Source organism: Apaloderma vittatum, unplaced genomic scaffold (genome assembly GCF_000703405.1).
Source record: "Apaloderma vittatum isolate BGI_N311 unplaced genomic scaffold, ASM70340v1 scaffold8632, whole genome shotgun sequence".
Classification (NCBI taxonomy): domain Eukaryota; kingdom Metazoa; phylum Chordata; class Aves; order Trogoniformes; family Trogonidae; genus Apaloderma; species Apaloderma vittatum.
In genome coordinates this window covers 21,455-47,980 of record NW_009705208.1, presented here as the reverse complement: position 1 = coordinate 47,980, position 26,526 = coordinate 21,455, and the positions used below count along the sequence as shown (strand labels likewise).

At 38.6% G+C, this 26,526-nt stretch overlaps 1 protein-coding gene across 2 annotated transcripts in view; it reads right to left on the bottom strand.

Annotated features, from left to right (window-relative positions):
- Window positions 1–21,175, bottom strand: part of EPC1 (enhancer of polycomb homolog 1 (Drosophila)) — a 24,058-nt gene extending 2,883 nt beyond the window's left edge. Inside the window, exons 1-12 of one of the 2 annotated variants that reach the window (XM_009865310.1) lie at window positions 21,022–21,175; window positions 19,158–19,303; window positions 18,866–19,072; window positions 18,356–18,504; window positions 16,844–17,000; window positions 15,290–15,466; window positions 15,082–15,171; window positions 14,848–14,996; window positions 13,225–13,577; window positions 983–1,101; window positions 815–901; window positions 41–182 (exon numbers count right to left, since the gene is read on the bottom strand). In XM_009865310.1, coding sequence (XP_009863612.1) covers window positions 41–182; window positions 815–901; window positions 983–1,101; window positions 13,225–13,577; window positions 14,848–14,996; window positions 15,082–15,171; window positions 15,290–15,466; window positions 16,844–17,000; window positions 18,356–18,504; window positions 18,866–19,072; window positions 19,158–19,303; window positions 21,022–21,121 — 1,876 coding nt within the window. In that variant the 5' untranslated portion in view covers window positions 21,122–21,175. The remainder of the gene's footprint in view (window positions 1–40; window positions 183–814; window positions 902–982; window positions 1,102–13,224; window positions 13,578–14,847; window positions 14,997–15,081; window positions 15,172–15,289; window positions 15,467–16,843; window positions 17,001–18,355; window positions 18,505–18,865; window positions 19,073–19,157; window positions 19,304–21,021) is intronic. The other variant, XM_009865311.1, reaches the window with a different exon arrangement.
- Window positions 21,176–26,526: the final 5,351 nt, after the last annotated feature.

Sequence of the window (26,526 nt, the reverse complement as noted above, 5' to 3'; positions counted from 1 at the left end):
AAATCAAGATGCAACCAAATTCTGTTGACCGGCTGCATACCTGAGGCTTGAAGAATGCCATTCACCCCAATTCCAAGCACCACATCATCCTTCATTTTGAATCCCATCAGTTGTTCTGATGTAACCAAAGCTGAAGCAGCAAATTGAGCACTAACAGAATCCAGTGTCTTGGAAACAAAACCCTAGAAAGAACAATGGTGGCAAACACAGGTGATTGAGGGTTCCTCAAGTCAGCACTCTCCCCATTTTAAAGCTACACATAAACTAGTACAATAAAAATCAATGCATGTATATCAGAACTGTGGCCCAGTCACACTCTCAGACCAAATCGTCAGCATTTGGCACAAGTTAAAATCTGAACTGTGAGTTCTTTCCATGCACTTTTAGCTCCATTGCAACAACGAAGGAAATTCCCATAACTATTTAAAATACAGAGAAACGTATTTCCAAAGTTCTACAGAACAATATCGTTTCAGAGGTGAACTTGTTCTCCTAGAATTTCAAACCACATTCAGAGACTCAGAGGTTCAGATTGCGAATAACTTCTGAACCTTTTCGTGTGTCCATCACCCCTGTAATCACTGCACATTTATGAATACCAGACACTCCCACAGCTGTGTGGAGGACATACTTAGGAGTTAGCTTCAGTTACTGACTAAAAATCCTGCTCTAGAAATCCCCCACTATCAAGAGGATAATGACATGGCTGGAGATCTCTGCAATTCATATTTCTAAGGCTTTGAAAGTTTCATTAATTGACTGACCCATCTTTTTTTTGTTAAGAGGGAGCAGAGGCAACGCCTGCCACACTCACCTGCAGTGTCCCTTCTAAACACTTTACAGAATGGCTATGATGTAGATTCAGGCGAAAGCCACTTTCCTGTTGGTTAGTTTCAAGGTTCTATGGCAACAGTTGACAATTAGAGATGAACCCTGGTGGGAAACAATGAGGGATAAATCATAGCACAGACAAATCCCTCACCTGTGACGTGTTGGCAGAGGAATTACTATTTGCTTGCTGTTGATGAATTTGTGCAAGCTGCTGTTTCTGCATTAGTGCCAGTTGCTGTTGATGTTGCTGGTATTGTTCGGCTGTAAATGCTGAACAAAATATAAAACGAGAAAATACTATATCAAAATACGTAGGTGTTGTGTATATAAACACATCTATTTTATAATCCTAAAAAAAATTAGTAATACACCACAGCAAGTTCCTAAGAGCCTTAAAGCACCTTTATGGCAAAAAGGCCATCATCCTCCTAAAAATTTTTGTTCCAATTAAGCCTTCCTATTTTAACTGGTTTTTAGCATCTAGGCTTTAACTGCTCTGCTGCATTTAGCTCAAGATCCCAAAAAGGGAGGGGAAGGGAACCAAGACAGAACAAAACCCATCAAGAATTCTCTAATAACTGATTATAAAGAAGTTACAGGTAGAAATGTCATCACTGTTCACTTTGTGAAACTACGGTATCTGCGTTATTAGTGAAGAAGATTTACACGCACAAGTTTGAAGCAGCATGCTGTCAGCCTTCAGAGAGCATTCTGAAGGCAGTGCGTACCTACAGCTAAGATCTATGTTTAAGTTTATTTGAAAGCACTAAACTGCGCACGCTTACAACTCCGCAGGCTGCCTTAGTACAGTATTTGTGTTGGTTTTAGCCACACGTGCACAAGCAACTCTATGAACATGGAATTTAACAGAACTACATCTCGAAAACACTTGAAAGGTGACCCAGCAGTCAGTGCATCACAAGTTAACCAGAACTTTATCCAGCTCCCCACAAGTATAAAATCGATAAACCCCAGTATTTATTCATATAGATTCACAAGGGGATGAACAACGGTGCGGCAGTGGGGAGTTCTGATTTCATTAACTAACTTCATAAAATGTTAGGGTAAGTCTCAGTTTTCAATTCAAAACTGAATCAAAGCTGGAATGCAAATTCCCTTGCAAATTCAGTCTAGGATACAGCTTTCAGATTTTTCCTTCAATTTTATCTTTGGATTGTACAGATGCTCCCAAGTAAGTGCTGTAACCAGCGTGCATACAAATAGAGTGGAAATCATACTACTGGGGAAGTTCACTACTGTTTGGCAACAGATCACCACCACCTTGAATTCTGTTCACAAACGGCAAATTTGTACATTTTTTCCTTGTCAATCTACTCCTTCAGGTTTGCCTGCCTGAAGAAAATCTGTTTCTATCAAAACTACAATCATCTCCTGTTATATCCACACTTCTGGATATAACAGTATTCTTAAATGTACCTTACGTGAGAACTTGAATAACAATTCAGTACAAATATCTAACCAAAATAAGAATACTTGGAAACAAACAGTGCAAACCTTGCCAAGCACGCATTTTTCCAATGTATTTGTAATTACTTTTTTTTTTAAAAAAATATTATTCCAAATCCTCCTATTATGTACTGGAAATAGCAAAATGCTGATAATAATTTAGTGCTATCTGAACACTTGAAATTAGACATTTTTACTTAGCTGTTACAGTCAAGCTAATGTTTTTTTTAAGTAACATTCTTCAAGTAGAGATATAGCACTTGTTTACATTGTCATAAGTGACAAACTACTTTCCCAGTACCCTTACAGTTAAATCTCATGTCAACCTGCTTCATCTTCATTGTTCTGAAGTTATTCCCAGGGGAGTAGCTTAGTAGTACCAACACTCATGAATGCCTTTAACTAAAAAAACCTGAACAAACCAGAATTCATAGACCAAAGACTCAGGAGTTGGCTGTTTAAAGTTTAATTCTACTTTATATAAACTAAAAGCCCTCAGATTTCTTTTTAAACTGTCACCAAACACATAAGTTAGAGAAAGAAAGCTTTAGCACACAAAAATTAGCATGCAGAAAGCTGAGTAGCAGCAGCAGAGGGAGAAAAACGGATGCACTCTTTTGGTATTGATATATATTTCATTTACATTGATCAGTTAGTAGTGACTTATTAATTAAACATTTTTTTAAACCCTCTAAAATTTAGTACCAGTATGGTTTAGCCAATGTAAGTTGTTAAAGGTTCCATATATTAGCAAGGTATTTTACTCTACGGTATAACTCTTTCAATATACTGCTTAGGAATAGGCTGCATCAGCAAAGTAAAAAGACAACTCACAGACTGTTAAAGAGGGGAATGTGCAAAGAACAGGGTATGTTATACCACCATCTTTGACTAAACCAAGATTAAAACTTACACCATCACAACCATCTCACTTTTGTCCATCAGTTTTCAAGCCTTAAGTATTTTAGCTATAGAGCTGTTGTAAGCACCATTACTTATGTTGGTTCAGCCAACTCCAAAATATTGTTCTTTTACAAAACCAGTGAATAAAGTTTATTGAGACAAGCATTCATTTAGGATAACCATTATTTAGCAGAGTCCTTAAGTGCTCCTCCTTCTTTCTGGAAGCGACATTTAGAAGAAAGATATTTTTAAAGCTGTGCATCAGCATATTTAAGTAGTCTGTGACCCAGCTCTAAGCTTCCCACCACTATGAAAACATTTATAGGGCTGTCAAAGTAAACATGTGGCAGAAGAACTCTACTATGATCACTACCCTCATTTATATTCAAACTGCTTCTCTTCTGCTCAAATATCCAAACACACTTAACAAATACCACCTAGAAAGTGCAATGAGAAGGGCTGTTCACTCATCATATTTGAAAACACGCTCAAGAACAACTTATTTCACGTTTCTCAATTTAGGTTAAAACGTTCAGCAGCATTTTTGCTGCTTCCCTTATTAAAGAGAAAAGCCTACGAGACATTTCAAAATACTGTTTACAACACTATCAGAAATTTACTGCAGGATTCTGAATGAATCAGTCACATCCAGTTCAGAAACACAACACTGCCCGCAAAGGACTGCTGCAAGTTACAGCCTCCTAAAATAATCTGACTGATAGTCCTTTTCCATTCTACAGCACATCCAGATATGCTCACACACCAGAAGATATAAATCATCATTATATAAGCTAGCTCTTCCCTCTCCATGCTAAAGAACTACATCGATGGTTTTATTGAAAACACTACTACTACTGTGAACTATCCAAATCAAAAGTAACCATTATTTCTTTTGAAGATGTGCAAACTAGGATAGCACTCTATTTCTCTTCTGTTGAAAGCCACTATGTATTTTTCTCACTGACACTGTCAGTAAGTTTCTTCTCCTCCTGCTCTCATTCAACTGAAATAAGCTTATTGTAAGTTGCTTCTGAAAACTACCATTCCCAAGCACAAAGAAATATTTATATGTACTTTACCTGAAAGTACTTCTACCTATTTAACCTTACACATTCACCTTCTGCTGTGCAGCTGTGACTGGAGATGGGGAAGGCTGTGTGGGGAAACCACACGTACGCTCAGCACAGGGAAATCACAGCTGCACTGACTGCGCCTCTGCACCTCCAGTCATAGTCCCAAACTTCTCAAAGAAGTTGTCCACATTCAACTGTCTTTTTTAAAAAAAAGCAACTCAAGTAGAACATAGTGCAGGCCATAAAAATGTAGCTGCTATCAACAGGTTATGATATGGCCTGTACTTTTCCTTGCCTGCAAAGCCAGCATAGATGCAACTGCACAGGTGCAAAACAGTATCTTGTTAAAAATCACTCTGTCTAAAAAAACATCAAGCATCCTCAAGAACTTTCTTCCAGAAATCTTATTACCTCATTTTTATTCTAAAGAAGAGGAAGTGCACAGCTGAAAATCTTTCATCTATGTCAAACAGTAAATGTAGTTAGAACTAGGAAAAACAAATGTCATTTTCTTTTATGTCATACACTGGTCTTTATCTGTCCAGAAAAAAAACCCAGCAGGCAAGAAGCAAGACCAGACCTTTTTTGTACACTTACATCAGCAGACACATTTCTGGTAACTCAGAAAAGTGTTGCTACACAGAGCTACACGTTCCTGATATTATTGGAGACTTTCAAGACTTAAAAATATTAGTAAAGCAACAGACAATTGAACAAGTTCAAGTTAAAAAAAAAAAGGGACAAAACATAGCATTCAATGGTTAAAATGACACATCAGATTTTGGAATAGATTCTTGCTTCAGCAGCTCGAGACAGGAGTGCAGGCTCTTGGTTCCACCATACAGTAATGACTATTTAATACTATAGAATTGACCGAATTGGACAGTGACAAAACACCGTTTCATTCACTGCATGGAACAGAATCCAGTGAGGGGTGAAGGTGGGAATATTTCAACCACAACTACCAATATAATATAAATAAGAACATTTTTGTTTCAGAGTATCTCAGCTGTCCTTCACAGCTAACAACTGTACCTTCTCCCAAAACTTGCACATGCTTTCCAAGACACCTGCAGCAATTTCTGCAAGTCACCTGACTCCCTAACTCCTAACCCAACTCCTTTCCTAACCTGAAATGTCAGCAACCTTTAAGGTACAATCCTGCCTGGAGTTACCCACATCTCCAGACAGTTGTCAGATGATGGGCAACTCAAGTTTTCGCAAGAGACTAGGTTGTGTGAATGCCTCTTACCTGTCTGCCTGCAGCATACTGCTTTGAATCAGAACAATTAAAACTCAGTATGCTTCCAGATAATTTCTGTTAGACTTCTGAATTAAATCCTAACAATTCAGTTGAGAAAACCTTCAGGATTTTAAGTCAGTACATCACGTTATGCTGTTATCCTCTTCATTTAACAGCGTAGGACAATGCACACTCCTATCCTGCAACTGTGTTAGTGCCAGACTTTGGCAGCAATTGAGAGAAATGTTTCCTTCTGCAATAAGAAAGCAAAGGGAGAAGAAAAAGCTTTACCAGTTTGCAGCTATGACTACAAGGTAAAACCCACTGTACATTACAGAGACTGACTGACAAGATAAATAACTGCTTAGTGTCTCCCTAGCAACAGCCACAAATCTTGTGCAGTAACTCCATTATTTAATACCACACTATGCTATGAATGTTTTCCTACAGTCATTTACATGAGTATAAGCAAGATATTTGCAATCTTTCAGATAATTACACACCATTTTTTTTTCGCAAATTAAGCCACTGAATGGTATCTTTCAACAGGATGGTTCTGTTCACTTATCTGCCAAATTCTGTGGGATGCTGATACTCAACAGGTGGTGTTTTTTGGGGCACTGGGTAACACAGATGCTGCCAACAGACTTCTCAAAGATACACTTCTCAGCAGTTTTATACAGCAATATAAAAGTTCTAAGAAGTTTTACCACATCATTGAACATGCACTAGACTTAAAATGCTGTAGCTTATGTTGAGCTTCTCTAAAAATGCAAGTCCCCCCCAGAGGTGGCTGAAACCAGCTGAGGAGCAGGGCTGGCTCTGCAACCCGTGTGAACAGATCAGTCTTTGTACGGGCAACAGCCACAGCCTCCCTCCTGGCTACTGCTCCAAGTTGTACTGTGGGGTTAGTCATTAGTGGTTGCTCTGCTTCCATGAAGTAGGAAAATACAGACTTACAAAAAAATTGGTCAGAAGAACCAATTTCCTAAAAACCACAAAGCATATCCTGGAAAGCAGAAAATGCACGTGTACACTCCTGGACCCTCTACCAGCATTCCTCTTTACTTCTTCCACGGAAGATGCTCACTAGATTTGCCAGAGGAAATGAGCAAGCTTTGCAGAGTAAACACTACGACCTATCCAGGTAAGCATATTGTTTTCAAAAGAAAGTTTAAAGAAATTTTAATATCCAGAGACTCAAACAGCTTGCTTAAACTTTTCAGCAAATGCTTCAGTCCTGTTAAACAACTGAAGAATTAGGTATTTAGAATAATTTAAAAATGCCAACGTTTTATAACATTAAAGTATCTGTTCTCACGAGCAGAAACGTTCCTGCAGTAGGAAAACTGCAGCACTAAGATTGCACTGGGTTCAAAGAGCCTCTTTAAAAAAATCCATTGGGAGTACTGGGATCTCCTGATGCCTCCAGCTGCCATTAAAAAGGCAGTTTCAATCAGGAAAGAAGAAAGATCATGTAACTACAGCTTCCAACTGAAAAATCTCATAAACTACCAAACCGCTGAAGTGCGTGGAAAGATGATACATCACGTTACAAAGATTTCTTAAGGGAAATACATGAGAGCATCACATCCCTGCTGCATAAGAGAACAATTAGTGGTTACTAATGCCAAAGTGCATGCAAAGCAAACATAATTCACAACACTAAGTAATCCAGAACATCACATTTTTTTATCTCTACCTTATGAGAGATGTTATCTGGCTTACACTGCCTGGTTAAAGATTTTCTACTGTATAGTGAGTTCTCACCAGTGAATTCAGAAGATTGGAGAGACTTAGAGCCATCAGTGTGATTTAGTATTTGATGCACCAGGCCCAAAGATGTTTCACTTTCTGCAAAGAAGTTCAAGATTGATTTTACTTAAACATGGCATTATTAGACACTATGAGAACATGAATCATTATGCCCTTGATCGTTACTACAACAGCCTTACATTCCAGCCCAACAGAACTTAAAATGTAAAATCCCTCACAGCAGAACTCTAGACTTAGAAATTATAAACTAGATCTATATACACACTCCCTACTTGGTAGTAGAAGAAAACCAGACAAAATAATTAATAGGGGTCTTTACTAGCCATTAAATGAAAGCTAGTAATACTCATTATGCATTGATATTTGTCTGTTCATCACTCTTAGTGTGAGTTGCCACCAAAACGTCACAGGTCAGTCAGGGTACACACAGTCCACTCTACAGTTATAAACGTGACCATTCTTGCAGGGGATGCAGACAAAATTCTAAGAGTTGACACAAGCCGAAAGATCCAGCACTCTGAAGCAAAGCATTACTCTAACTGGGTGGAAGTTGCATGACTGCAAAAATGTCTCCTGAAGTGCTCAGACATTTTAGTAAGTGTTGACTCTTCCTCCATCCTCAGTCACGTTTCCCAGATTAAAGAGGCTTTTCCTTCACAGATTTCCTCCTTCCACTAAGCCTAGGGTGGGCTATAAACATCTATTACTCCCAAGGCTATTCCTTCTTCAGCTAGGGTCTCAACACGTCAGCCAGTGATGGGCCAAGACTGTTAAGTTTCAGCGGTCACTGGAAACAGCCATTACAAATGTCATTGTTTTTCACAACCAAGTTTATCCTGCAGTCTGAAAATAAGCATTCAGAAAAGAGAAAATGGTACAGAAGACAGCAGTGTTGAGAATATTACAGGTACAAGGTTAAATAGAAAGAGTAAACGCAGCAGTGACGACATAAAAGCAATGGGTAGGACAAGTCCTCCGGTGCGAGTAACTGTCACAGGAACTGAGGAGCTTCCTCCTGTTTCTCTCAGGAAAGGGATGCCTGAAGACAGGTGTCAGGTATCCCTAAGGAGGATGTGAAAATACAGTACTGATCCATCAACCAACATTACGTATTTGGAGATGTAAAATGCTAAGCACACATCTGGGAAACAGAAGCACAGTTCACTATCCTGTCAGATCCCCAAATGTGCAGATGTGCTTTTAAAAGGCAGATAAAGAGAGCCAAAAAAGCATTCAAGCTTACTGGGGAAAGATGTTATTTCTACAGCATTCCCACAGAAGTTACTGAATAGCAAAGTCCAACTTGCAGCACGCCACCTAAATCCCTAGTTTACAACGAAATGCAAGGTAAGCTACTCTGAATTCTTGAACTGTGCCTACAGTTTTTCATATACAGTAATGTCTACAACCCCAAATATCTTTTAAGAATTTTCAGTAAGGCTTCTGCTAGAATACTTAAGCTTCTTCTCAAAGAAAAGAATTACAAATTTAGTGAGCACACTAGTACTGCTAGTCTCTTCAGTCTTGACAGCTTGCACACCTTCTTTTCAAAGTGACTCAGATTCTGGGTGAAAAAGGCAGGGAAGAACAGAATGCCAGACGGTTGTCTGGTCTTACTGTGGAGGAGCCTGGGAACCAGTGCTCCAGCCCTTCACTGATGACTGCGACCTCTGCTCTGCCTGCTAAAAACGAGGCTGAAACCGAATCATACATGCTGTACAGTTTTAAGTAGCTCAAACTTTTGATTAGCAGATGCAAGCATCCAAAAATATGACTGTGACATATTTAACAGGTCTGCAGCAGAAAGCACAGTCTCTATAATGGGATGCAGTTTGAGACTATCACTTGCCTGGCAGAACTAGATCAATCAATTAGTCTCAGAAGGAAGACTAAATTCCTGGGACACAAATACTTCAGATGAATATTCATGCCTACTGTACCCTCCAGACTTAATCTTCAGCGATGGAGCTTGTGTCTTATGACTCACAAACTTTTACAAGTCTGTCAGCAGTGCAGACTCCTTTTCCAAAGTAATTTTGTTGTGTTTTGTTCAGAGTGAATAGCTTCCCCACGGAACAAGCGACTTCTCCACAAGAATTATGCTTTTACACCTTTGTCTGCTTTTTAGTAGTGTTCTTTGTAACACAGGCCTGAAGATCCTTGAATTGGCTCTTTTTGCAAGAGGGTAAAGAATTTTATTTCTTTGATAACATGAAAAGGAACCATCCTCTTCAAAAGTGATACCTTTTTCTAGACCACTTCATCCTGCTGCCAAATTCCACACTTCCGCACACAAATGTCCAAGCCCTGTTATCCAGTAACTTGTAAGGGATTTTTTTTTTTCCTTTTTCAGACACCCCTTCTCAGTTTACACACAAAATCTCAATGCAACAACTTAACCTTCCCCAGATCTTTTATGCTGAGTGCTCTGAAAGCCAGAACAAGAACAACCTGCATTTGTTCAGGGTCAAAGGCACTTAAAAAGTGTTTATAAAATGCCCAGCTCTTTGGGGAAACCTCTCTCCAACCTCCAGGATGACAAACACCACTTCCTGTAGCCAGAGAACAGTTATGTCACAGCACAGCTTTTGTCATGTGTCCTCTCATTAACAGAAGACCCAAGACAGCATCTCACCTTCATGCCTGTGCTCTGGGATACAGTTAATTTCCTTTGCAGTAGCTAGCTTAGGACATTGCTTTGGAAATTTGCTGCAGACAGTGTTGATCTCTCAGGGATGACTTAGCTAGTGCTGAGCAGTGCTCACACAGTCAAGGCCTTTTCTGTGTCAGACCCCACCAGTGCAGAGGCCGGGGGTGCACAAGGACTTCAGAGGGCACACAGCTGGGACAGCTGATCCCAGGAAAGCAGAAGGATAGCCCACACCATACGGCATCACGTTCAGCAATACTACTGGGCAAAGGAGGAAGGAAGAGGGGGAAACATCCAGAGTGATGGTGTTTGGCTTCCCAAGTAACCATTACACACGATGGAGCGCTGCTTTCCCAAACACCCACCTGCCCATGGGAAGTGGGGAATGAATTCCTTGTGTTGCTTTGCTTGTACGTGCAGCTTTTGCTTTAGTTATTGAACTGCCTTTATCTCACACCACAAGTTTTCTCATTTTTACTCTTCTCATTTTCCTCCCCATCTCACCGAAGCGGGGAGGCGGGGAGAGGAGGGCGGGAAGTGCCCAGCAGCAGCTGGGTCAGGCTTAGTTGCCAGCTGGGGTTAAACCACACCACAAGTCTGACAAACTTGAAAAGCCAGGTTTTCCACAGCAATTTTCCCATGTCAGCAGCATGTTGTCCGGATCATTCAAGGTGAAAAAAGCTCAAGACTTCCCTGAACTCCTTTAATATGGAAATAGACCAAATGTATCACACGGTGGTGCACAATAAACACAGAAACACAACCACCTCTGCTGGTCACAACAGAATCTCAGGGTAAGTTTCAACTTAGAAGTGAACAATATGGTTTGATCACAACTCACAGTAGCAGCAAAAGGATAAAAGAATTTTTAAAAATATAGATGCATTAAGAACTGCTTTCCAATAAAAAGACCTACTGCCACTTCAGAAACAAAGAGAAACAAAACTAAAAGATCCACACCCTCAACAAACTCCCACCTTTAAAGATGGCAAAGAAAAAGGAGTTGGAAATCTGCAGTAGGGACCATGAGAAAAACTTCAGTACAGTTGCTAAATACCTGACATTCTTCACAGTATTTTCTACAAAAAGGAAGGAAACGTATCTCAGCAGCTGCAGCCCCAACTTACAAGTACCTTTGAAGAACTCCTACATGAGACGTACGAATACACTTGTAATCTTTGTAGACAAGGTATCTTAAAAGAATCCTTTAAGAAACTGAAAAAAAGAACACTGAAAAGCAGAATGCCACCAAGAGGAACTAGACCACATGCTCCTTTCAAACATCTACACCTAAACATTACATCACACATACACAAAGTCATATAAGCCGCCAAGGCTACAAGAATGCTGATTTAAGATGATAAATAATTACGTGGATACAATCTACCTGGTTATATTAATAAAAAGAGACTACTCAAAGATTACAGTAACTATTTTAAAGTGTATTTATGAATACAGATACAGATGTATTTTTAACCAACTATTTAATTCCTGTATCAAACATTAGTAAAAACTATTAATCTAAACTCCACAACATTTAATTTTAGAAAAGCTTGGAATACCAACTGGAATATTTTACACAGATGATAAGCTATCCGCACAGAATTCTAAGCACAAATGAATGTAATATGCTAGGTACTTATGCGCATGTATCACTTCCCCACAGGCTAAAAAATACAACCACACAATTAAAACTCTGTACAGAACTCATCACCATAAATAACAGCTGCATTTAATTACTAAAAGAATGTAGATAAATATCTTAATGATCTGATCAAGGAAAAAAATTCTATGAGGTGTCTGTGCTCGTGTATTTACATACACACAAAGACACATGCTTTAAACTCACTTTAAAGAGCCAATTCTTCAAGTCTATGTGATTTTCAGGTGTAACGTATTTCCCACCCATTCATCACACATCAGTTTTGTTTTCACACTAGTAACCTGACCATCATTTTATCACAGTTCAGACTCTCACCACAAGACAGATCACGCTCTCCTCTGGACTTGGTGTACTGATTTAAAACATCGGAGAGGCAGAATTTAAACTCCAAAAGCCTTACTTAGATCACAAACCCGGAGAGCCTTCAGTTGTAGCCCTAATACATTTCGTGAGAGTCATAAGAGAGGAAAGAACAGAAGATGGAGGGCAAAGACCTACTCTAGGACAGCACAGAGAGCAAGCATGAAATACAGCAGCAGAACAAAGCTGCCCAATAAAATCTAAAAATGCAAGGAAGAATTTTCAGGGGCGGAGGGGGAAGCGATGTAAGGAGGAAATGTAGTGGAAAACAGGAGAATTAAAGTAATGTCATACCAGGGATAAATTCTTTGAGCAAATCTCCAGAACACCCCACAACTTGGTGGGTTTGTCAGGCATATGCATCTCTCCCCACCCAACTTCCTACACTATCCAAGCTTTCTTATTTATATCCAAAGCCATAATTAAAAATAGCAAGGAAAATAAGACTACTTACAAAATGCTGCTGAACTTTTAAAGTTATATCCTTATAAAAAAACCCTACATCACTTCCTATAAAAATATGACATTTAATGTACTGACTGATCAAAATTCAGGATTAAGTTACATTCTATGCAGAAGACCAGTCTTTCATTGCAAAGAATCCAATATAACAAGTGATGCTATCCAATAGCATTCAAATTAAATAACAATGAAGACCACATTCAGTTTTCTTAGAGTCAGGTCCTCAATTCTGTACTTCAGGTTCTGTAAGATGCAATCTGCCACTTGCTGACAAGATGCAGAGGTCATTATTCTGAGAGTTTTGCTAAGCATGAGCAGATACATCGGTGGAGGTGGGGTGGATATTTTTTGGATGGAAAATGGCATTTAAATTCATGGAAGTTCAAATAATATTTCATAAACATGTTGGGATTTTATATGTAACATTTTATCTAACCATCTCCCACCACCATACCTTGTACTAGAAAAAATCTGGAACATACTATTTATACAAACATTTTTTGTTTTAAAAATCCAGATCTTCAGAGTCAAACTCTACACAATATCGGCTTCTAAATCCTCATATTTCTAAAACTATAATTACATACCACGGTTGCATTTGCATGAATTTGAGATGTAGTACACAACTGCTAGCAGTAAATAAATGTTCTGTGTAGCAAATAAAGAGATAAAAATGAAGATGGGCTGATATCATCAAAACAGACCATGACGTCAGGTATGGGTGAACTAACAATATTCTGGATTTTCAGAGCCAAGTTTAAAATCTCTAGAAGCAAGTTTGTGAAAATAAACATACCAAAGTGTGCTGAACCACTGCTACTTTTACTTTGTATAGAGGTACTGCATGTCTGGGTCCCAGGTTGTGCTGTGCCTGTTCGATTTATACCCCTGTATAATTTCCTACAGGAGAGTTCATCATTGTCACTGTCATGCAGGGAGGGTGTCCGAGGCCTAAAATGCCGCCATCGACATGATTTGATATTGACTAGTATCTGACTGAGGTCTTTCGAGAAAGATTTGTCCGAGGTATTTGTTTCTGAGGTATTGGCAAATTGACTGATTGAAGAGTGTTGCGATGAGGAAAGCATTTCCAAATCCAGCTGATGAAATGTATTATCATAGTCCGAATGTGCTCTGTCTAGTAGCACCCTAAAATGGGAAAACAATGCAGAATTACACAGTGGCAAAAAAAAGGAAAAAAAACCCCAAACATGCCATGTGTCCTTGGGGATGACAAAGGGCTAGAAGTAAAAGAAACTATGCAAAACTGTCCCAGAATAAGCAACAACTCCCACCCCCAAAAACCAAACACAGAATATATGACTACATATTATTTTACAGTAAGTAATACAATTAGGTTTCTTCTCACACGTATATTCTAGCTTCTACTGTTTGAACAGCTGACATACATAATAATCTATACATTAAAACACTGTGACAACATATGTAACTTTTTTTTTGTATCAGGCTGGAGGATAGTTTCACAACGCAAAGAAAAAAAACCTAGAGAATAAAATTGCTTAAGTTAACTAAAAAGCAATTTGGATGTTCTCCTAAAGTAACTTCAGCTCAAAAGCTTTACTCCCATATACACTGAATATACCTACACCCACCCCAGTGCAGTGGGGATGTCACACGGTAACTTCCAAATCCCACTAGAAAACCCCCGTACAGGCACCTTTGGCTCCCATTCTGATTTTGCTGATACGCCAGTCTGACTTACTACTGTGTGAAGGGTTTCTAACTGTTAATCTTGAAAGCCAAATCACATTCTTATACTTTTTTCAGATAAACTTTAAATACCAACTTGCCATTTTCTTAAAGACAGCATACAATATTTAAGAAATAGCACTTACGCACTGAACAATGGATAAACTGTTTTCAGTAAAGATACTTCAGGCATTTTGCTTCTAAGTGAGTCCTTAATCATTTGGTATTTTTGAAAATATGTGAAATTTAACAGTTAGTGTAATTTACAAGTTTTCCTCCCAAAATTCTCCTCTACAACTGGACCGCCTTTTCTCAACAAGGTGATTTTTGCTATTTTTAAGTACTACTATTTGAAGACAACTACGCAAATCATTTAAATACAAATTACATGTATTTCTACCTCAGAACTTAGTACCAGCAATAAAAAGCTTTGGAAACATTTAAGGAAACAGTATTCAACTGGCTTTGGCTACTGCAAAAGAAAAATGGAGACAACCAGCTAAGGAAACTTGTATCAGATGGGAGTATTTAAAAAGCCGATCCCCCGATACCTCCATTTTTGAGTTTGGGGTTGTTTGTTGGGTGGGTTTGTTTTGTGTTTTTTAAATTTGGTCTTTTAAAAGATGTCTTACCGGTTGATTTTTGTTTGGTTGGCTTTTTTAAAAGAAAAAATAATTTTTAAAATCAGCAACAACTATGTAACACTTACCTTCCACCACGGCCGACCCGTCTTCGTGCAAACCCAATACACCTCTGGGGTACAGTGAGGGTAGTTAAGCAGTATCTGTAACGCACATCTCCTAATCTTCCCTCTTTAGGGCTACTCCATGGCCAGTTGCCAGGTTGGTCTAAATGAGGCTTAAAATAATTTAAAACAATTAAATATAAGACGTTTTCCCCCAGCAATGCTCAGTTTTGTGATACAGAAGGCAATTCTACTTACAGCATAGTACTGACAGCCTGCTTTCCTACGGAAGGCAAAAGGACCATCGGGATCATTTTCCTCCTCAGCCTCCGAAGAACCAGACAAAACCTTTAAAGAGGGGATGGGGTGGTAAAGCGGTGTATGAGGAGAGAGCAGCAAATTCATGATGACGCGAGCACTTGATTATTCCTTCCCCAAGAGCAGCACAGAGCTCTAGAGGTCCTACCTGGGAGAGAGGTTCTTCATCCGAGCTGGGAAAATCATACTGATTCAAATCTTTAGCATTGAAGACTGGCAGTGCAGCAGGACTTGTCTGTTGAGGAGTAGCAGCAGCAGACGAAGGTAAGACTTTTGGCTTCTTCTCATACTTTCTTTTGGGTCTAATAACATCAGGTTTATCCTGCTGCAAGAAAAAACCCACAGTGGTGGAAAATTACATACATGAGCAAATTAAACAGGAGTTTTCTAAAACTCCTTTGTAAGCAAGCTAAAAAGTGAACTAATGTCTTCACCATCTTGATAGCAATACAAGTGGTCATTCAATGAATACTTCTATTTCACTTCCAGTAACTGAAACATTTAACAGACAAGGTGGAATCTCTGTTTGCTCAATCCATACTAGGTTAAAACACTAGTGGTTAAGATATTGGTACTACTTTGGAGAAGCAGACTAAAAGAGATACAATGATCTCCATGAGGCACTGGTTGAGTTTTTTTCCTAACATTATTAGGCATTTATGCAGTGTTAGGGAATTACTGAGTATCAAACAACATCTTAAAGGCAAGAAAAGAAGAATTCTCCAAGATACCTAGAATCTCAAGAAAATCCTCTACAAATTAAACACACTTGCCCATACTATGCCAAGTGGAGTTTAAGCGCATTTCCCAAGTTTACAAGAAATAGATTCCTTTCAAACTGCAAGACATTGCATGAATCCAGAATCACTAACAGGTAAGTACACTCCAGCAATCTCAACTACAGCGCTCTACTGTCAATTCAGGTATTCACTGATTCAAGACAACCTGTCAGATTCAGCCTGATAACCCTCAACAACAGCCTCTGGACATCCCTCAGTTAAGTAGCTTTTGTTTAAAATTCAAATTGTACCTCAGCATTCCTTCTGTGTTACCTGGCCTAATACGTTCAGTTGCAGGCACAGTAGCTATGCTTTGTATGACACAAACTTAAAGCTTGCAGGAAAAAAACATGCTGGTCAGCTTTCTAAATGAAGTAAGATTATTTGATACATTACTTCAGTACAAAACCAAAGATATATTGCATGCTGGGGGTTATCAGTGGATCATGTTGTAAAAAAACCAAACAATCAAACAAATAAAACCGCAACCAAAACACAAACAAAAAATAACCCTCCAGATTAAAATAAATACATTAATTCAGAACAAGATATGAGTTCTAGCTCATTAGTCCTATCTTTGTCCAGTATCTAGGTAACACACACAACTTTCTTCAGGATATCCTACATTTACAGATATTACTATAGAAAAACATTAGTATCCTCCAGAACGAGAATATAACTGCATATAACTTTTTGGCTCTAGTTAGGCAAGCTGTATATATACTTCTGTTATTTCTGTCTCAGGAAAGCCATTAGTCTGTAAGTACCATCATAACTCCAATGGAACACAGCATTTTTTACAACTGCAGCTTTGCTAGCTTATTCCCGGTTTCAAAAAGCTTCCTCCCTCCTCTCATCCTGAAACGCGCTACCTTGCACAGGCAACAGCATGAACTCGTAACTTGGTTACTGACATTACTCACTTTAACTTTAAATTCTTTCAGTTCCATAGCTTCTTGGTGTTTAAAAGGACTGCTGTTAGTCATAGGAATGATGGGAATAGCATAGGTAGGTTTAACTGGCTGCCGCTGTGCTATGACCTCAGACACGATCTCTCCACTGTAGTCACCCAAATTATACCTGAAATCAGAATTTATTTATTTTTTTATTTGTTGCAACACTTAAAATGTGCCACGCAAAGAAACACAGACTGATACTTGCAACACAGGGTAAAGGGACATCCAGGATGACAGCAAGAAGTACAGGCAGTATTGTTCCAGAAAAGGGGACTCATAACATGAAAACTCCACTGCAATAACTAGTGCTGACAATAAATAAAAGGATAACTACACCCCATAAGGTCTGTAAAACATCTTCAAAAGATAATAAGTAAAGGAAAGAAGCAGAAACTAGAAGGAAAGAACAAGGACAGTGTTTCCCTCCCCACTCACATGGGGAGAGGTACCATTAAAGAATAAACATTTATCTCCCAAAATGTTTTAAACAGTGGGGCAGAGTCCCTTATCAACCCTCCCTCTTCTGTGCTATGGAATAGTTTCACAACAAGCAGATCCATGAAACCTACTACATTTCAAATCCTGTGGGAAGTGCTGAGTTCAAGGGCAATCTTCCATTTTGAGAGCGGCATTAAGAGTCTTTTCTCTATTCAACAGCTGATCTTCTTGAAAAAGCTACTGTAAAATCTGTAAGATTTTTCCTCTCCCTATTCCTACTGAAAATGCTTAGTGCTCAGAAAAAGTATCCCTGGCAGAGACACTCAACTTGCTTCCCTTAGTAAGAAGACTTATTTTTAGGGATTAAAAATAATGACTCAAAACATTGCTTCCAAATATAGATACTTAAACTAGAGAAATCTACTCAGATTCTAAGCATCTACCTAAAGAACAACTCCACACTGCAAACAGGATTCTCAGTCAACTGGGGAAGTGACAGTTGACAGAGCAGAGCATTTGGTCTTCAGCACAGCTGACAAACAGGATGTCAAAAGAAAGACCAGTTGGAGATGACTCACAGAACAACATTTTATACTGTACGAAATGTTTATCTGTTTTCTTCAAGAGGGTATTAGATCAAGCTCTGCTAAAAAAGAACAGTAATAATAAAAAATAATAGAAAAAGAATGGCAATGATTGGAAACGACCTAAATTAGCTGGGATTTCCGTAATTTACATACTTAACACAAATTGCCCAATTAATTTATCTGAAACTATCATCTCTATTCCTGTATAGGATATAAACACACATTTGAATACATGTAACACTCACAACAACTTAGTGTGACACGTCACTTTCTCATAATAAGCAACTTCCTAGTGTCTGTTTTGCTCTCCGTAGCCATATATGAAAATATGCTACCTTGTAAATATGAGTCTAAACAGTTATTTTAAAAATCTCTCCCTGTTCTAAGCATTTGTGAGAATTCGAGTACAAAGTAGTTTCCAAGCTTTCTGCAGCAAATTTTCAATAAATATTACCTCTTCTCCATAATTTCCAGTGTTAAATGCAGCAATTCTCTCTTGCTTTTCTCCCTTCTCTTTATCATCTCCAGGATGGTTACTGCACGGCTCAGATCTCGACGTAGCTTAAGCATCTTCTCATAAGATGCTTCATCATTTTTTCGATTCTGTAAATACACAGTGTTTCACCACGTTTCACCACATGACTTAAATAATCTGCACTGAAGTTTTAAGTATTTACATATATTGAAAAACCCCACATGCTAAAACCAAAGAGAAGCACGTGCATGTTATCAATGAGCTACAGCTTACCAACACTGCAAATAGGTCTAGCAGTAAGTTTCATCAAAAACTGAAGACAAACTTTCAACAGCCACCTTAAAGTAGTTTTTTACCCTTACAAATTAAAATAAGAGAACATCCTAACTTGTACTGTTTTATGCTGCCTAGCAGAACTTTACATAAGCTGCTTTCACAGAGGGGGAGAAGGAAGAGAAAGTAAGTAGAGGGAAGTACCCATCTACTTACTTTTCGTGTCTGCATCTTTTCCGTTCGTCTTCTAAAAGCAACATAAGGGTCATTTGTGCTGGAACCATCTCTCTTCTCTTGTTTCACTGCTGGGATAAGAGAGGGACCTCGACAGTTTTTCCTCTTTTTAATCCAGTACTCATACACTTCTCTGATCAATTCATCATCTTCCTTCAGCAACAGCTTGGCCTCTTGCAGGCTGACTGGCTAAATGTAAAACCCAGCAAGTCACTTTCATATAGCAATACAGAGAGTGTGTATTTCAAATTCTTTACTCAAAGTACCACTGTACCTGCTGACCGCTGCCCTTTTCTAGTCTGTCTATCATCTCCTCAAATTGCAAAGGAGAGATGTCCATTCTTTTCTTCAACTTATTCACAAAGATCTCATCTTCCGAATCCAAGTCATAATCTGGCTGCTCAGCATCCAAACTAAAAGCTAAACAATGCAGTGAGAGTGAAAGTTAGTTTTACTACAGAAATGTTTCATTCTAATAGCAGTGTCTGAAGTGCACACCAGGTTCTTTTGAAGACAAAATCAAAATTGTTTGGTTGAACATTGTAGTAACGCTACTTCAAATTTATAGCTAGTTTTCCCTTGAAAAAAAAAAAAACACCATTAAAAATCAGGAGTACGAGTTTGTATATATTTGACTATGTTTTTGTTAACCAATGAAAGCTCAGTAGTGGTCAAACCAGCTAGCAGCTTTCTGCCTCACTGCTTTCAGTAGGAAACTTTTAGACCAAAATTTTAAATGCTGTCTATCATTCTGCAGTTGTATGTACTTTATTATCAACAGTTAAGGCTTCAGCACAAACACACTTCCAAGATACTTCTAAAAGATTACGTGCAGATCGTAGCGTGGTGACCTTACCCATATTCTCACCAACGATTTGTGTGATATAGGGGAGACAGACTATGTGGCCTATACTATGTAGCAAGGCATCTTGAAACAAAGTACTGTTTTGCAGAACACAACTGTTCTGATTTCCCCGACAACCAATGGAAATGCAACAATTTTCATTCAAAACAAGATCTCCCTAGTGCTCATTGAAGTTGTTTAAGGGACAGAAAAATATTTCTTCTCAAGTGCACATCTGGAAACATACTGTGAAAAGAATCACTTGCTTTTAATAAATAAATAGGTAGAAGACAATGCAGCTGAAAACCACAACTTCATCTGTTAGACCACTAGATACGGAAAAGAAGAATGAAAAAGTGTAATCTTAGTAACTGCATAGAAGGCTGCTAGTATTAATCTCTTCACTTGCTTAGGAGCAGAGCAACATGCTCTAATCTACCTGATCTTCCACCTGATCTAGTAGAAGATGCCTCTTGCTCACTGCAGGAGGACATGGGTCAGATGATCTTTAAAGGTCCCTACCCAAACTATCCTATGATTCTAATACTTTAAGCCATCACTGAATCTCAGACCGATGCAGAAGTCTAACATTTATCTCAAGTTAATTTGGCATGAGATCCTTTTTACATAGCACAGATAATACTTTTAGAACTCTACTAATTACATTCTGCAACATAATTCTGCAACAGAATATATTTTTATAATGTTCTCAAAAGTTATCTGAAGTAACGTGGTGCTCACACCAATACAACAGAAACAACACACCTTTAAACAAAACCAACACACTAACATGTTTGCAAGTCAGCGGTGATATAAAACCCCACCTACTTTCAGATCTACTTCCATTCAGGCGTAGGCAAATACTACTACTACTGCAATTTCTGCTTGGCTGCCCAATCCACTCTACTGCCATCTTATCCTGCTTAAGCTTCAGGGGACAGGTACTCTTGTTTCTTAACTATGTGTTATATATTCTCCTCTTTATGTAATTTGCTTCTGTCCTTGCAAACAAACCTAAACTTCCCTGCAAGATATAACTACTGATTGTTACAGAGGGCAGACACAAGCCTTGAGATCACTAAATCTGAAGTAATAATATGCAGACATAGACTCAAGAAGGTCATCCATCTACTTCTTGATCAAAACCTAACTACAACTCCTAGTAAGAAGTATGTATTCTTTCGCATATTGGAAAAAAAATCTCAGAAGTTGGTCTTGATGTGAGCTCAACAGACATTTAAGAATAATCTCTAACTACTAGCAAAATAAAGTTCTCAATTCAGAAGTTACTTACGCTGTATGTGAATCAGCTGCTTTGGCATTTTAAATTCTCCGGGATATATAGATTCATAGTATGCAATATTACTTTCTGCTTCTGGAACCGGTATAACCATGTTATCCCTCTTCTCTCCATACACCTGTTGTGCTGAGATAGCCCGCTGGAGATGATGTTCCTATAAACAAAAGAAGCCAAGATGAAAATGTGAGAAAACACCTTCAGAATTCATACTTCTTAAAGATAAAGGAAGTCTATTTCTTTGCAAAATGTGCTCATTCCAAATCCCTGAGACCAGACCTAAGAAATCAGTATCGCACCTGTGACTCAAAATGCTCTCCATAAACCTGAAGGTTTTTCCAGTAGGTGGAGCTCTCCCTGTCATACAAACAATTTCAGTTACTAAACTTAGTTAAGTTGCATGTTCTTGGCACACTGAGCCACATAAATCCATCCTTACACATTTCGTTAGAGACACTTCAGATTGACTGGATATACAGATTGCAACAAGTAGCTGCAGACAGATATTCACTCTGGCATTACTCCGTGTTTCCTACAGCCACATATTGCCAGTGATGTCAGAAAACTGGAAAGGCGGTTTGCCATCATCTCTTATTAAGAAGCAACTATTTTTTACCCAGACAGACAATGATTCCTAAAGACATTCTTGTTTATTGCAATGCTTTCCATTACCCTCCTTTTTCCCCTCCTAAACCATAAAATAGACTTTATTATTGAACTTTATAAATCATGAGCGTGAGAATAATTAACTTTTAGAAATCTGTAACTGTTTTTCAACCTTAAAATTACATTTATGTGCTACTACAACCCAAGCAACAAATTAGTAACACTGAATCAGTTGAGCGTGGTGCACCGCCCAGGTCGCAGGTTCGATTCCCGTTCGGTCCCCATGTGTTGCCTGATCTAGTCGAGAGGTGGCGTCCCTGGAGACAGGGACGCTGGATTAAAATGATCTTTAAGGTCCCTTCCAGCTTAGGCCTTTCTATGATTCTATGAATTCTAGGACTCTTCTAATGCTACTATTCAAATGCATTCCATTTTTCTGTGGTCCTGTCAAGACAGTAAGTAGTAGGAGCAGAGTTCATACAAAGTTACCAACAAAAGCTACCAGAGCAAGATGTGTGCATGGTTTACTGACTATGTAACAAAGTACTTTTTCCTAGTCCTGAAGCTGGTTTCTCAGTTTTCCATTCCGTTCCTCCTTAGGTGCTCAGTAAAACAGTGATGCATCACTGTGGCAATACAGCTATCAGGGAGGTGCTATAAACCAGATTACTCCAAACAGGAACTGCAGTGAAAGGGCACAGGAATAATGGGGTTTAATACCGAAGTAAAAACACATCAGTGTTAAGCCATAAGATCTTGTCACATCTTTGTCTATCTGACTTCAATTTATTCCCTCTTCAGTACTATAAAAGCAGGTAAAATAATGTGTATAAACTAAAAATAAATAAATAATAAGAATATAATAGGTTTTAGGGTAAACTGCAGAGTTGGTGGGGCCTGAAACTAAAACGTGTTCCCAGGTATAATTCACAAAAAGAGACTCTTCCTGAGAATAAGACATATCATACAGTCATGAGGAAAGTTCACCGGACCCATTCTGATCTGCCAGCATTTGTTAAATGCAGACACACATGTCATCTAAGAGATATGGTGGCTAAAATTCTTTCCCGGGTATGGTATAAAATAATTATCTTCTACTTTTTAGGGAAGCCCTGCTGCCAAACACCTCAAATTTGTATAAACAGTAAGAACTCTTCAGGATTTTGTTCCAACAGCTACAACTGTTGCAGAACAAGGAATTAAGCTTTATTTCCATAAAGTACAGTAGGAACTCTATGTCAAATACAAAGTAATAGCTAACAGGTTTTTATTAACAACAAAATATTGCTGTTTTTATAATCATATGAAGGATTCCTGGTACTTTTATCCCAATTGTGTTTTTCAATACACAAAAATGCTTTTTCTTTTTCCAGGGAAGAAAAGGGGTTAGATACTAAATTAAGATTTCAATTTCTCTGATCCATCAGGAAATGGGCACTGCTAGTTACTACCAGTAGTCTATATTGATTTCCTAACAGACTTCAGTAACAAGTATTTCAAGAATCTTAACAATATTCTTGAAACAAAGGCACAAATCGTAGTTTTGCTCAACTTTCATCCCAGCTACTCAGTACCTGAGTAGAGAGGACCACATATTATGAGAGCAACTGGATATAAGTTCCTCTAGTGACACAGGTAAACTATCTGCTGTTCATACCTGTTTCAACTCAAGAGTCAGTCCACTAAATAAAATAAGCAGACAAGGCAACCTTCCCTTTGTACTCCCATGCACCAAGTTCTCACTTAGCTGGACAGAAATTAGCAACAGTGACCTTGCCTTCAACTTCAACATCTCAACTGGTTGCTCAGCACATCTCTCCCCCCCTAATATATATAATCAGGTGCGACTGGTAACTTTGGAAGCATTTTTTCCTAACATGAAAATATGTCAACTAACCTACTACTGCTTACAGTTGCTATTCTGCACTCTCCACTGATTGCACAGCTGATTACTCCCACCCAAATGTAACACCTCACTCCTCTGAAATGGTAGCTTTCCATTCAAAAATGCAGCGGTTTCCTCAGTTTATCAGAATTATTTCAAATTCCAAATCCTGATCAAACATGCTGGCTGCCTTTCATGTTATCCTGATTTAGCATGCAGTCCAAATCACTCCTGAAAACACTAACAGGTGTTTAAAGACAGTCCCCTTCAGAAATTTAACAAATCTTTAAACTTTGACTGTTTGTCCCTTTCCAGACACAGTTTTCCCAGCAGATATCTTCCCTATTAACAGAGCAGTATCACAAAACCTTTTAAAGTCAAGATGCAACTATCCACTAGGTTCTTTGCCCTACCACAAAAGATGCTGGACTTGATTAGCCAGGCTGTTTTCTTGAAAAATTCATATTAGTTGTTTTCCAAAGAGATGAGTACCTTTCAGATGATTACGGGGGTCAAATATTTTACATGACCCATATTCCTCCAGGAACCGCTGTTAAGATAGCTTGCCTGTAGCCCTCTAGCTCCCACCTTTTCAACAGGCTGTTACAGAGTTTTGGTTTAGGATTTTTTAAGTGTTTTTCGGCTGGTTTTACATTATTTAAAGAAGCACTGCTGCAGTGCCTTTACCTCTTCTCCTCTAGATCATCATTTGGCCCTCAGAAATTCTGAAACTGCTGTGTAATTATCTGAGATTGTTTCTTTGAATTCCTAGCATGAGTTTTAGGCAAGTTAAGTCAAGCTCGACGGCTGTAATTTGTCATATGAGAAGCAAACCCATCTAACAGCAACCACCGCAAGGCGCAGTCTTGTGCCCCAGCTGTCTTTCTCCATATTAGCACATGCCAGACTGAACTCATGACAGCTTAAGGAACCAAGAGCACCGAAAGCCATCTCTCCTCTGTTATTTCCCCTGAAAACAATTAGAAGCAATTAGTCTTCTGACAAATTAGCTCCCTGAACTGCCAGGGTGGGGGAGGAGGAGGCAGTGAGGAAAGGGAATGAGAAAGACGATTCCCTCTGGTAGCAGCTAGCCATTAAACCAGCTCAGCTGCATCACTAAACTAAAAAAACATCTTTTAAAATTAATATCAAGGGCAAAAAAAAGAATTAAGACTCATGAAAAGCTATAGCAGATAAGCACATCAATCATCTCGGTACCAAATGCAATGAAGAAGGCTTTTATTACAAGTATTTACAGCATATTCTTCTGCACATGCATTACTAGGTGGATCTAACCTCGTCGTTCCTCCTTTTGAGGTAAACCTTTCCTGTAAATACCGTGTTCATGTATTATTTGTTCCTATTCATCAGTTTCTGTGTGAAGGTATCCTTACTGAAACTATATTGGAATAGGTGCAGTTACCTTACAAAAACTCCATCTGAACCACACAAGAGACTTCACAGTTTCTTCCCTCCCTCTCTCTCTCTGTTTGCTTCCCTTCAATCTTTCACACATATCTGCCTCACAACACGTACTTATTACTGAAGGTAGTTTATTGTCAATGAAATTGTCTTCACTTTTATGTTTAACTATTTTCAACCTATTAGCCTTATATCCAAAAAACATTCCCTCCTCAGCTGCTTTCTCTGCCTGACATGAAAAGCTACAAGCAATACAACTTTGGGAGTTGGCTGTGCTGTGATGCTCCTTTGATCCAGTACTGCTTGAATGACGGCACAGTTCCTCAAACTTAATTCCCTCTACCTTGTACTAATGCTCATCCAAATTTGTGTTTAAAGCTATTAAAAGAGTTCATCCAAAACCTAAAATCTGCTTGCTCTCCCCCTTCCTCCACATTATTTTCCATCAGGGTAGCCTCCTGCATTGGCTCACCCTGTGGTCAGGCAATCTGGAAATGAAAGGGGTTCAGAAGGGGCACTCAGCCCAGAGACAGAAGGTGTCTGAGGAAAACAGCAGCTTCATCACTTTTTTCCAAGGTCCAGCCAATAACACGAACCTACACCTTATTCATCTCACTATAATCCTGTCCAGAAATGTATTTGGACAGATAGAACTCCAACACTTAGCAGATTATCCTACTAGCTGTTTAAACAAAAGCTTGACAATCACTTTCCTTCTTTAGAAATTTTCTTTTAATTAGACAGTCCACAGGAAAAGTCCACCAAAATAGCAGCCCTTAGGACTACCCATAATGTAGGAGGGCACAAATTACTTGAGAAATCTCCTAAACAAAATTATACACAGGCATCATTCTTTATTCTGTAGTCTTCCTTTCTATCAATGTCAACATACCAAGTTTGTCCCTTGTATCCACCCTTATGGTATCCATATTGCCATGCACATTCCAAAACATCGAGGAGTGAAAAAATATAATCTAGATAAGCTTGCAGCAACCAAGGCTCAAGGAAAAGCAGAAAGGCAGCAGAGTAGATCTCGCTGCGCCTGAAGGAATTGAAACTTTTGTTCAGTTCTGCTTTGGGGAGGCAACAGGACCTCTTTCGATAATGTCAAGGACACACATATAATTCTTCAAAACAACTTCAGTACTTGCACACTTGTTGCATTTCTAGCACACTACATTAAAAAAAGCTTAATTGCAACCATTAGAACACAAAAGAAAAGACACTGTAATCGTGATTCAATCTAACTATGAGTAGGCACTCTTGCCTGCAAGCCAAAAACAAGAAGCAGTAGTAACTGAAAGCAAGCAGTATTTGCCTTCTTTTAAATTTTGGTAATATTTAGTAAGTTTTTGCCAACATGACTTGTGGATTCCAATTTAGTTACAGTTTTTCAAAGAAAACTGGCACTGACAGAGCACAAATATTTCTTTGACTAAACATTTACTCTGCAGGACACCATGGAGACTATATTCAAAGTAAGATACCCGTGACACAAGGCATTAAAAGACTTAGTGGCATAACCCTGTCATTAACAGCTGAACAAGCCAAAGGGACAGAATACACATCATTTAGAAAGTCCATTAAAA